This window comes from Miniopterus natalensis, chromosome 1 (assembly GCF_054644295.1).
Source record: "Miniopterus natalensis isolate mMinNat1 chromosome 1, mMinNat1.hap1, whole genome shotgun sequence".
Taxonomy (NCBI): domain Eukaryota; kingdom Metazoa; phylum Chordata; class Mammalia; order Chiroptera; family Miniopteridae; genus Miniopterus; species Miniopterus natalensis.
The window spans coordinates 75,150,791-75,164,554 of record NC_142081.1 but is presented as its reverse complement, the minus strand read 5'-3'; the positions used below and the strand labels follow the sequence as shown (position 1 = coordinate 75,164,554).

Here is a 13,764-nt window from a genome sequence, read left to right as displayed (position 1 = left end):
AGGAGGTTTTTGCTTTTGCTATTAAAGATTGTTCTCTACGTCTCTCCCGCCACCCCAACCCTACTCCCCTTTCTGGGGATATTTAAGGTGACGGAAAAATAGGGAAGTAACCCTGAACTCATATCTCTCATCTGCAGTGAAAACATTAGTTTCTATATGGTACAAAGAATTCACTTCCTCAGAGTTTTTTTGCAAGCAATCTGTTTTCTTTCTCCTTTTGAAAATTATTTAATCACTGTGAGAGATAATTCACATCATACAAAGTTCCCCCTTTTAAAGTATACAATTCAGTGGTTCTGATATGTTCAGACTTGTACAGCTACCACTACTATTGAATTCCAGGATGTTTCATCACCCAGAAAAGTCCTGCACCCATTAACAGTCACTCCCCGTTTCCCTTTCCCCCAGCCCTTGACAACCACTAATCTGCTTTCTGTCTCTGGATTTGCTTATTTGGTCTTTTCATATAATGGAATCATACAGTGTGTGGTGTACTGTGACTGGCTTCTTTTATTTAATCACTTTTAAAAACCATTTTTAATGGCTTTTATCCTTTGTTATACACATTTGCAGTGGACTGAAGCTTTACATTATATTTTGTTTGTAAGCTATTTACCCCAAGATACATATTATTTAAGTAGCAGTCGAATCATCTCAAATGTAGACATTTTTTCTTACTGGTAGTGGTACTACCAGTCTTCCTAGTTGGTTAGTAGTACTGTGAGGACCCAGCAGATCCTTGAGTTTAACATTTTGTTCTCTCATGAGAGCAATATGGTAGATGGGAAATACACTAATGACGTATATAAATGTGCCGGAGGGATTTTTTTTAAAAAAGGAGAATGGAGCATGGCGTAACATTTCTTCTCAAGCTACTTCTGTTACTTACTGATAATTTTTAATTGCTAGTACCTTTAACAGTGACTTCAAGATAAAGTAAGCAGAAATTGACATATTTAGGAAATACAACTTTTCTTTTGTATACTGACTTAATTAAAGCCAGTTTCCATGAGATATAGTAGAAGAAATAATTTTTGGATACAAATATTATTTATAATTATGTGTCACTTTTTTTATTCTGATAGAGCTTTTGATAAAGATAATACATACTTTATCCATGTGACTACTTATTCCTGTGAGTTTTATCTGTGTAGCTAATGCATCGTTTGTTTGTCCTTCCAGGCATTCTGGACAGCGTCATTTCGGTTATTCTTCATCCCAGCATTTCTGTTCGGCTAGCAGCAGCTTGGTGTCTGCGCTGCATTGCTGTGGCATTACCTTCTTACCTAACGCCACTCTTGGACCGTTGCCTAGAAAGACTTACTGTACTTAAGTCTTCACCCGAAGCAGTGACTGGCTTTAGTTTTGCTGTGGTAGCTTTGCTGGGAGCAGTGAAACATTGTCCCTTAGGAATTCCTCATGGGAAGGGCAAGGTAATGACTTCGTTATCCACACACAATACTGACATTTTAAGTTTTTCCAGAAAATCTCATGGTCTCTTTGTGTATCACCCAGTCACAGCCATGCAGGGCAAATTTCTGAGCAATCAGCTGTACCACTTAAGTGTTAAATAGTATCAACATAATTACTGTGAAAATGTAAGGGTTGGTTAAATAGTGTCTTATCCACACTTAAACAGGAGTGTTTTCTGTGCTTTTTGGTAAAAATATCTCCATTTAATAGAGGAACTTATTCCTGAAGGCTTTATTTTGCTATATATATTTAGCTCTGCCATGAAGTACATTTTAAATTGCATTGTAAAAGACAAATAGAGCTGCAAAAGAAATTTTAATCTTCATTTAATAATTTTATAATTAATGTTATTGTTGGTTATATTATTTTGAAATTAAATATAGTTATATAAAGTAGATACTTAATGTTCTTACGAACCAAGATTTTCCATATCAAAAAAAAGTACTACAGCTATAGAATCAAGAAAGTTAAGTAAAAGCCCATATGTTAAATTTGAATTGAAAATATTAGTATGATCTTACAATTTCCTGTTTTTAAAAACACTTATATCCTCTGCCCAGTAAAAAGACCTAAAAGCAATGACAATCAAGTAGCAGGAACAACCCCTAATGCCCAGATTATGGTTCTAAATACCATTTCTTACAAAGGAATTAGAGCTTTGTGGAGGAATAGCTGGTTCCAGGTCTGGGGCAAGAAATGCATAGTACAAGCCTGGAATACCTGGTCATGCCAGAAAGCAAGGAAGTAATCACTTATACAGTGTGTTCATTGTAAAAGCATACAGGAGGAGATAACGTAAGGGGCTCCCACTGACTAAATATGAGATAATGTGTGCATCATTATTATGATAGCTCATGTGGATTGAAACACACAAAAATATATAAGCCCTCATGAGTTCATAATGATACTAAAAAAAAAAAGTTCCCCTAAAATTGCATTGCTGCCCAAAACTATGGTTTTCTGGGTAAGTTAGTGCTTTTGAAGGTAGTGCTTTCAAACAGATAAATGATATAGAACCTAGTGCATAAATAACCCAGTTTTAATGTGCAAAGACTCTTGAAGAGAACTGAAGAAAATATTTTAATGAAATATAAAACACAAAATATTTGTTTCTTTTTGAATAGCTAGCTGGGAATTGCAATTTGTTAGAGAATCTTGTTTCATAATGAAAGCCCTCATAACCTGGGCCTCACACACGTCTAAGTATTTCTTTTCAAGTAAATTACCACTATTCATTTCTTTCTCGTTGTCACACCTATGTCTTTATTATTGGGTATTCTAGTATGTCTTCCACAATTAAGACTTTGCAAAAGAACATCACCATTAGTTCAAAAATGTTAAAACTATTTTGAGTATTGCCAACACCATTTGAAATAAGGTGTTGACAACTTTGGGAAGTGATGTCTTCATTTAAATTTATTATTTTAGTTATATTCTAAACTAACACATCACATCTTGGTAAGCAAAGAATTGCCATTGCATTTATTTAGCTAAATTTAATATCCTGAGATCCTATTAGTTGAGGCAGACAGCATTGGTTTGCTTGGTCCTTACTCTCTGAGTGTTATCCATTGACTATCTGCTGCAAGTAGTCCTAAGTTAGCAGTAAGTTGTTTGGTTGTTTTAAAATCCAACTAGCCTTCCTCTTTAGAAAATTTACATGCCGTTTTTTTAAAAAAATAAGTTTTTGTTGATTTCAGAGAAGAAGGGAGAGGGAGAGAGAGACAGAAACATCAATGATGAGAGAAGAGTCATTGATCGGCTGCCTCCTGCACGCCCCCAACTGGGGATCGAGCCCGCATCCTGGGCACATGCCCTGCCTGGGAATTGAACCGTGACTTCCTGGTTCATAGGTTGGTGCTCAACCACTGAGCCATGCTGGCCAGGCGAGACTTTAGAAAATTTACGTGCCAACTCATAAAACTTTCTGCTTTTCTATAAGTGATTGCTAACAGATGTTTTCTCAGGCATATTACATACCTGTTGGCCTTTGTACTATACAAGCATGCTTTATTTCATAAATGTGAAACAGCTGGTTTTTCCTCTCAGTTTATAACACTGCCTATTTCATAGACTTTAAAAATATAACATTTTAGTGAATCCCACTGTACTTTGAAACTTACTTCAATATAAGATTATTTTGAAAACTTTTAACCTTTATAGTATACAGCCACTTGGGTACCAAAGTGCTATGTAAAATTTTTAAAAGGGAAATTCCTATAATGAGGCTTTCTCTGGTAGTTACTAAGGTGGTTGCTTAAAACTAAAAATAAGTTCAAATTCTATGTAGCATATGCTCTACAAACAATTATATGGTTTCTGGGTATACTTAGTGTGCCAATATTTAACCTTGAAAATTTACTTATTTTATATAGTTTTCTATATGACATTGTCCTGTGGTATAGTTTACATGAATGATAGTTCTTTATCACTTACATTTATTATATGTGAGAGTTAATTTTTCAAGACATTATTATTAGTTGCTGTCATTTGTCCAGTAACCTATAAACTGATATGGGTTTTTTTCCGCCTTGTTCTTTTATATGTGAATAGGTGATTATGACATTGGCAGAGGATTTGCTGTGTTCTGCTACTCAAAACAGTCGCCTTTCAGCTCAGCGCACACAGGCTGGATGGTTGTTGATTGCTGCTCTGATGACATTAGGTAACAGTCTTGGAAGGTTTACATAACTATGAACTTTGTGTTTTCTGAATATAAAATATTGTAATAGATGATTTGACCAGACTAACTTTTAATATATACCAGAATATAAATATCTACACAAACTTTTGTTTTCTAGCCAGTCACCTTAGGAAGCCATATACTTACTCCATTCCCCAAAATGTTTTTAGATCTCTTCATTTGAAATTCTCTTCAAGATCAGTTTATGAGCCTTAAATAGGATAAGCCAATCTGACCATCTTTCAGGCTTAATTTTGAATGACTCTGGCTTTTCAAAAAATCATTCATATCCATCTTCAGAAAAAAACATTTTCCAAAACATAAGGTAGGCAAGAGCGCATACCATAGCTTATGAATCCATTTCTGTAGTTGTTGTGGGAATTGGTAACACCAAAAAGGTAGTTACATTCAAGGGAGGATAGTGCTCATTTAAATTTTATTTTTTAAAACATCAGTATGGCCCTGGCCAGTTTGGCTCAGTGGTTAAAGCATTGGCCTGGACTGAAGGGTCCCAGATTCAATTTCAGTCAAGGGCATATACCTCAGTTGAAGGCTCCATCCCTGGCCCCAGGTGGGGCAAGTGTGGGAGGTAGCCAATCAATGTGTCTCTCTCACATCAATGTTTCTCTCTCTCCCCGCACCACCCCCCCATTCTCTCTGAAAAAAATCTCCTGTGAGGATTAAAAAAGAAAATCAGTATGTATTTCATGATCATGACTATTATACAGTTATATCTTATAACTTTGAAACTCAGTTTTATTACTTAATTAAAGCTATATATTTTTAATATGTTTCTATTGATTTTTAGATAAAGAGGAAGGGAGAGGGAGAGAGATAGAGACATGGATGAGAGAGAAACATCGATCAGCTGCTTCCTGCACTTCCCTACCGGGGATCGAGCCCCCAACGTGGGCAAGTGCCCTGACCTGGAATCAAATTGTTCATGGGTCAACACTCAACCACACCCACACTGGCCAGGCTAAAGCTATATTTTGTTTTAAGTCTCCACTTTATAGTCATGTGATTTATTGCTAGAATATAAAAGTGACTGGATTTCACCAATAAATCTTTTTGACATCTCTGAAGTAATATTTGATCTAAAAGGAGCTTAAAATAAGCAATCATAAATGAAGAGCCATTTTAAATAATGTTCTTGAGATGATTAGAGAGATTTATTGGACTAGATCAGGATTCAGCCTTTAGCCCAGATTTGACTTGCTGCCTATTTTATACAGGGTGCAAGCTAAGAATGGTTTTTACATTTTTAATGGTTTTTTTAAAAATGCTATTTTGTGACATGAGAATTCTATGAAAATCAGTTTTCAGTGTTTGTAAATAAAGTTTTAGTGTAGAGCACAACCACAATCATTTGTTAAATATTATCTGTCATTTAGACACTACAGTAGCAGAATTGACTAATTGCAACAGAGACTATGTGGCTTTAAAAGCCAAAAACGTTTACTGTCTGGCCCTTTACAGAAAATGTTTGTTGACCCCTGGCATAAATCGTCATTTCCCAATGTGGTGGGTATAATGTGGTCAGGTTTTTATTTGCTTTTGGCTGGATGTTTCATGCCTGCCATATTGCTATTCTTAGTTAAAGAAGAAAATAAACTACTTAATAAATGCAATATTTCAATGAACAAAACTTTTTAAAATAAGGTAATTCCATTGGAAGAAGACTATAAGAGATTACTTTTTAAAAGAGTAGTACATATTTTATTGCATATTCATAATCACCATACAAAAAAGGATTAAAATTAATGTTTTATTTAATTACTGTGTTTTCTTGGGCTTTATTCTATTTTCTTATGCATTATTATTTCCCTTTATTGTAATTTTTAGAATGTGTTGCTAGTATCCTAGCTACTTTCAGAGGAGATCAGTGAGGTTTTTGCTATTAAGTACCATTATGAACTCACAGATTTTTATATATTTATGTGTTTCAGTCCATTGCAATCATTATCCCTTTTTTAAAAAAAAATGTTGTTATTGATTTTAGAGAGAGAGGAAGGGAGAGGTAGAGAGAGAGAAACATAGATTGGTTGCCTCCTGCACACCCCCTACCTAGGGATCAAGCCCACAACCTGGGCATATTCCCAGACTGGGAATCGAACTGGCGACCTCTTGTTGCATGGGACAATGCTCAACCCAGTGGGCCACACGGGCCAGGCGTCATTATTCCTTTTGATCCTCAAATTGTCTCACTTTTAGTCAGTGGGAGCCCGTTCAAGTTGGTTTATGTGTCCTTTTCAGATGAAGCTAGTATTCTTTGATAACGGGTTTATTTTTGACATAGCAAGATGTTCCAGCTTTTACATTGTACCTTTCCTGCCCCAGGCTTGCAACCAGGCTCCTTTCTCCAGGGGCCCTGGTTCTTTTTGTAGGAAATGGTATTAAATGATGGCCTGTGTGCTTTATTAATTTTGCTTTGAAGTTTTAACGCCTCTTTTGCATTTTCAGCAATTCCTTCACCATTAAAATTTCATTTTTAAGATATTCACTATTCCGAACAAATGTTAACTTAAATAGACCACATTCAAGTCCATTCTTCAAATGTGAACTGCAACATTTTTAACCTTTTTTGCTACACTTACTAGTTTATCTGATGTCATATAAAACAACTTTCATTAACCTTCAGATACCTACATGCCTTACAGATTTGTGGGTGGCTCTTAAAGTATGGGTGTTTTTTGCTAGATATAATTTTTTTTTTTAAATATATCTTTATTGATTTCAGAGAGAGGAAAAGGAGAGGGAGAGAGAGAGATAGAAACATCAATAATGAGAGAGTCATTGATCGGCTTTCTCCTGCACGCCCCCGACTGGGGATGGAGCCTGCAACCCGAGCACGTGCCCTGACCGGGAATCGAACCCCGATCGCCTGGATCCTAGGTCGACGCTCAACCGCTGAGCCACTCCCGGCAGGGCTAGATATAATATTCTTGATGTGAAAAGACTTACTCTTGTTTACGTTTTAACTTTCTAATTATCATAAACTCATTTTTATCAGCTTAGTTCAAGTATGTCTCCGAAAAAAAATCTTGATAACTCTCTTGGAAAGAGATGCTACATCATTCACTATCGAGTTAATGAGATATTTTGATATCATGGCAAATATTTATGAAACTTTTGTCAGCTCTGGCTATTTCTGGTGACTCCACGCTTTTTTTGTATCTGACTAAATTGTGTTTTCAGAATTTTCTCTATCTCCATAGCCCATGGTATATGAGTGGGCCAATGTGCACACATGCACTCATGCACACAAACCTCCTACAGTCACTTATTTTTAATTGCCTTACTCTGATTTCCTTTTTTTATTCCAATTCTAGGTTTTGGGAGTTTTTTTAGTACTATTTCATAAAAGAAAGTAGTGAGCAGAGTGTTGAATTCGTCTTGTTTTGCTGGAGGGATTAGCAGTGGCGTCTTCCTAAAAAGCAAATCAGAAGAAAAAAATGGAGAAATTAATTCTATTTTAATATAGTAAATTTCATGCATTAAAAAAAGATTGGTTTGCAAATACCCGATCATTTTACCATTAGGCTCACTTCTTCATATGCAGATGAGGCAATTTTTGAATGATAATTGCATAATGTCAACCATTATGTAAATGCTTATTGTGAGTCAGACACTGTTCTATATAAACTCATGTAAGTCTCAGAAATTGTCCAATGAGGTAAATACTATTTTGATTTCCATTTATAGATGAAGAAATTGAGTCAGAAAATGGTTGACTAACTTAACCAAGTTTACACAGCAAGTGGATGGAGCCAGGATGTTAACCTAAGTGTTCTCATTCCAGAGCTCGGTGCAGTTCTTTGCTATGCTGCTGCACTGCAAAAGAAAAACAGTCAGCAGAACACAGGAATAAGAAATAACGAGTGCTTATAGGAGAATTTCGAGATAACCTCAGATTTTTAAAGAAAATTACTTGGAGAGAAAAGCTGTAGGTTTTGGTTTTTATACTTTCTTTTTTATTTTTTTTCTTAACTGATAATGCTGGCAAATAAAATACTGTTATTGTACATTGCCTTTCATTACTGGCTTTGTGTATTCATGATTCCTTAGTTCATAAAGGGTGCCACTCTGAAATCTTTTTTTAAAAATTCCATTTAGATGTGTCACATCTGAATTTTGGCCTGAAACAAGTTGCTATCAAGTTAGCATTACTCTCAGGATACAATGTTGTTTCTTACCAAAACAGTAGTATCTTGCATTTACTTGGTACATTACAGTTTTTCAGACTACTTTAAGGGGCACTATCATTTGTATCAGTCAAACCCTTGCAAACAAACAGTGCAAGTGGTGCTGGCTTCATTTTGTAGATAAAAAAACTGAGTCTCAGAGGTCATAGCAGTAGTAAAGGAGCTGCCACTAGAGCCCAGGCTTACCGGTTAGTTCCTTGTTTTTTTTCTCTCTACTCCAGTGCCTTCGTATAATTCATTCAGTGGTACATATATTGAAACCAGAATGTAAGAAAAGGGACAGAGTATTGCAGTAGGGTGTTACAATATGTTTATTAATAGATTTTTAAAGAGCAACCACTTTGGTTTCTTTTGTAAGTGCTATGTTGAATAAATTACAGGTCCTGCAGTTGTCAGTCATCACCTTGCTCGAGTCCTGCTGTTGTGGAAGTGTGTCTTTCCAGTGTCTCCTAAAGATCTCGAAACAGAAAAGAGCCGAGGAGATTCATTTACATGGCAGGTAACCTTAGAAGGACGAGCTGGTGCACTCTGTGGTAGGTTGAGTTTAGTCTTTTTGCTCCCTTTCCTTTTGCTTTTCCCATTCTTGAACTTCACACATACTTGTATGTTTTATTTAATTTAAGAGGGAAATATATTGTTCTGGTGATTTTTTTTTTGGAGGAGGGTGTAATTGAATAATATAATTGATTATATTCAGTTGGTGATTATAACAGAAGTGTATGTAATAAACCAAACTTAAGAGTTCTGATCCTTAGGATAACACATGTTTTATTAGATGCACTCCAGTTGAGAAATGCCAAGATTGCTTTTCCTTAAGTAGGCATTCATTCCTCTTTTCAGAAATACTAGGCTTAGATTTAATTAGCATTGATTAAGTGTGTTTCCATTTAGTTTTTTTATATATGAAAATTGTACCCTTTACAATTCGTATCCACTGTGAAAACTTGAACTAAGGAAGGGTGGGATCCCTGAAAAGACATGAGAGCATTGATGTTGGTTTTGTTTGTTTATTTATGGTATTTTTTGTACTCTTAAGAATAGAAAACAATTTTGAAATTAATCTTGAAACTTCAAAGCCTAACTTTAAAATATTTGTTTTATTCTATATATGAAATTAACTCCTTATAAAAACATGTGTTTCAGGTAACATCTACAGAAACCTAACATGCTGACTCAAAAGTAGCATGGTTCTGCAAAACTAGTGTAGAACTGGAAAACTTTAGGATCTAAGCTGATTTATTCTTCTACTTCTGAGCTCTAGAGCTGAGTAAAACCCAGGAAAGAAACATTTTTTTCATTTGGTTGGAGGCCTCAAACTATTAAAAGTAATTTGAGGAAGCTTTTTCCCCCGTTTGATTAGAAATAAAAGACACTAGCTTCCTTCTTATACTAGAGGTTCAAGAATTTTTTTGTTTTTAACACATTCATTTATTCCTCTAATAAAAATGCAAATGTTGTAGCATAGTTGAATGTTTTTTTCATAGTTTATTACACTCTGCCAAGTAAAAGTCTCTTCTGTTTTTCAGCTATGAAGAGCTTCGTTTCCCACTGCAGTGATCTCCTTACTCAGGAAGTGATTCAGCGTCTTCTTCCACCACTTCCTTGTGCTGTGGATTTGCTAACTCAGTAAGGATCTGCTATTTAGATTTGATTTAAAGATTTTTAATCGCAGTCAGTTACCCTCTGATTATGTAATATCTTTTTTAAGTACAATAATAAGGCTAGTCTCTATGGCAAATGATTTTCCTTTTGAAGAGAAAGGCAAAGATTTAGTTATGTGATTTTCTCTTATCAGGCTAGGGTCTTGAAAGAAAAATATATATTCAAAGGGAAGGAAAATTACGTGGTGGGTAATGTATCTTCTATACAGTCAGATTTAACCAAAAAATTAAATATGAAGCCTATTAACCAGATGTTTGTTAACATTTGCAGTTTTTTGTTTATATTTTTCATGTCTGACTTATGCATATAAGAAAACAGTGAAAATCTAATATGTGTCACAAGCATTTGTGATTTCCAGATTAATAAAATGTATAGTTTAGAGAAAGTCTTTCAAAAGTATTTAATGATATAACATATATACAGAAAAATATATTTAAGATGTGTCTTATAAAACATAATAAAATGAACTCCTATGAGTTCAACACATTTAGAGCAGGGCTTAGCAAATGTTTGCTGTAAGCGCCATGTAGTAAAATTTTAGGCTTGTGGGCCATATAATCTCTGCTGTACCTACTAAGCTCTGTTGTTACAGCTCAAAAGCAGTTACCCATAATCTGTAAATGAATCCGTGTGGCTGTGTTCCAGTAAAACTTGACAAAAACAGGCAGTGGGTCAGACTCAGCTACCCCTGAACTAGAACAGTAACAGCACTGTTGAAGTTATCTGTGTGCTCCAACACTCCACTACCAATCTTTCTGCCTTCCGTAGAGATAATCACAATCCTGAGTTTTATAGTTGTTGTTCCCTTGGATTTTTAAAAAGTGTATCACGTGTATTTTTCCCTAAACAGCACATTGTTTAGTCTTGCTTGCTTTCAGTCTGGCACAGGGTATACCGTTTCTGAGACTTGACGCTTTTTTACTGAACATTATGTTTCTAAATTTCATCTGTGTGTAAGTTTATTTATTCATTTTGGTTGCTGTACAGTATTTATTGTGAATATACAGCATTGTATTTATCTCCTGTCAGTGAAATAGCAAAAATATTTCCCCAAACCCTTGTGTATTTCTACAACAGTATATGTGAGTACCCTTTGATTCACTTCTTCGACACTTATTCAGACATCAGTTTTGGCCCATCCAGTAGGTATAAAGTGGTGTCTCATTATGATTTTTATGTATCTGATTCCTGATGGTTTGTATCTTTTTATATACTTACTGATCCTCAGTATTCCCCCTTCTATGAAATCCTATTCGTGCATGTCTTTACCTGTTTTTGGATGAAATCGTTTTTTGATGAACATTCTTAATTTAAATGTCAAATTTATCAATCTTTTATTTTTTGTCTTTTTTATTTTGAGAGTGCATTTATTAAAACTGGAACAGTAAAACAAGGAAGGGCTTAGGATAAAAGAAGCAGCAGGAGAGTACCCAGGTGGGGCTGCTTTGGCTCACTGGAAAGTCAGAGAAAAGGGGCCGTGGAGACAGGTCCAGGGGACCCATTTTGTCCCAAAACAAGCTGCTGTTGCCCATTGCTCCACTGGTTGCAAGTCTCATGGGTTTAGGAGACTTAGAGTTTAGGAGATGCACGCCTGAGCGGGAAGAAAGGCATGGGAATCCTCGCAGGAGGGAAAGCACACTTACTTTTGACTTTTTTTAATGTTTTTTATTGATTTCAGAGAGAGGAAGGGAGAGGGAGAGAGAGAGATAGACACATCAATGCTGAGAGTCACTGATCGGCTGCCTCCTGCACAACCCTCACCCGGGATCGAGCCCACAACCTAGGCATGTGCTCTGACCAGAAATTGAACTGTGATCTCCTGGTTCATGGGTTGACACTCAGCCACTGAGCCACGCCTGCGGGGCCTACTTTTGATTTTTAAAATTCTCCTTACTTCATAGTTATGAAGATACATTTTTATATTTCTCTCTAAAATGTTTAAGGTTTTATCTTTCACATTTAAGTCTTTAATTCACCTGGAATTGATTTTTTATATATATAAATTTACCAGTAAATTCACTTGGGAACTTTTTTGTTGTTGTATTGTTGTTTTAATTTACCTTTATTGTCCAAAGAATTACAGATGTCCCCTTTTTTCCCCCATTGACCGCTTCTATCCCACCCCCACCCCCTGCCCCAGGCCTTCACCACACTATTGTCTGTGTCCATGGGTTATGCATATATGCATATAAATTCTATGGTGTTTGGAGTGATATGTGTTAATAAGCATAACTAGAAATAGCAAGCGGTAGTTTTCTAGAACATACAAATGAATAAGCTTTGTCAGAATTTCTTAGAGTGTCTTGGAAACCACATGTCATGACCGTTTAGTTAACTTATTTTGGCATCACAATAAAAGTGATCCCATTGAATCTCTAATGGCTAAGAGATGAAAACCATACTCCAGTTGATGATAAAATGGTACTTTGCAAAAAGTAGTAATCCTTTAATAAATATTTTTTGGATGAGTGAACCTTAGTAAAATGTCTTAATACCAATAATGAGAAAAAAACAGAAGGTAAAGAAGAGCACATGAAAGTAAAAGACGAGTGTGAAGAAAAGAGGCTATAAGAAATTTTGTGAATAGAACTGTTGGAGAAACATTGGCTCAGCTTGAGCTTTATTAAAAGAGAATTTCCTTTATGATTTTGTATATTTTGGTGATTCAGTTCTATTTGGTGATGACATTCTAGGTCAAGTTTCTAATAAACACTTGGATTTTTTTTTCTAGGTATTTATTCTCCCTGTTGCTTCTTCGGCTGATTCCTTTTCTACCATAATAGACTTTACTGTTTACAAATGCCAAGTTATACATTTTGGAATTTAGTTAATAGTATTATTTTCTAGACAAAATACTTACGTTCTTAGAACTCTAAGCTGAATATATATAGTTTTGTTTTATGAAGTATGATAGAAAAGATAGCAGAATGATTTCCATCTGTGACATTTGTAATCACACCTTATTTAAAAAACAAAATAAAGGCAGCACTAATGTTCACTAATAATATATATTCCTATTTTATGTTTGTATGTCAACCTGTTCAAGATTTGTACATTGTTATATAATTTACGCACTTAAGATACACTTTCTCTTTCATTTTAAGGCTTTCTTCAATAATAAAAGCATATGGAAGCCCTTTGAAAACACCGTCAGTAGTTTATAGACAAAGACTTTATGAATTACTGATTTTATTACCTCCTGAAACCTATGAAGGTACGTGCTTTAGACCAAAGTGTTTTCTTTTTTTTCTTTTTTTTTTAAACGCAGCTTTATTGAGGCATAAAGATGTTCTCATTTTAGGTGTACAATTCAATACAGTCTAGTAAATTTACAGTTTTGTAACTATTACCACTATTTTAAAATTTATTTTCGTTAACCCTCACCCCAGGATATTTTTTCCATTGTTTTTTAGAGATGGTGGGAGGAAAAGAGGGGGAGAGATACATAGAGAAACATCGATTGGTTTCCTCGGGCACAGGCCTAGACCTGGGCCAGGGATTGAACCTGCAACCCACGTACGTGCCCTTGACTGGGAATCAAACCCTCATCCCTTCTGTGAGGACTGACCTCTAACCACTGAGCAGCACTGGCCAGGGCCACACTGTTTAGTTTTAAACAGTTCCATCACCCCAGGAGGTCCCAAACAGATGGTGCCCATTTGCAGTACTCAAGTGCGTGAGGCATTTCCTTTGAGTGATTCTGTGTTAGAATAATGAAATGTTGCTTTCTTATGTGAGAGC

At 35.5% G+C, this 13,764-nt stretch overlaps 1 protein-coding gene across 5 annotated transcripts in view; it reads left to right on the top strand.

Moving 5' to 3' along the window:
- Positions 1–13,764, top strand: part of HEATR5A (HEAT repeat containing 5A) — a 98,972-nt gene that overhangs the window by 29,233 nt on the left and 55,975 nt on the right. For all 5 annotated transcript variants that reach the window (XM_087823334.1, XM_087823349.1, XM_087823342.1 and 2 more), the window contains exons 10-14: positions 1,183–1,433; positions 4,027–4,138; positions 8,742–8,894; positions 9,888–9,987; positions 13,128–13,237. In XM_087823334.1, coding sequence (XP_087679460.1) covers positions 1,183–1,433; positions 4,027–4,138; positions 8,742–8,894; positions 9,888–9,987; positions 13,128–13,237 — 726 coding nt within the window. The remainder of the gene's footprint in view (positions 1–1,182; positions 1,434–4,026; positions 4,139–8,741; positions 8,895–9,887; positions 9,988–13,127; positions 13,238–13,764) is intronic.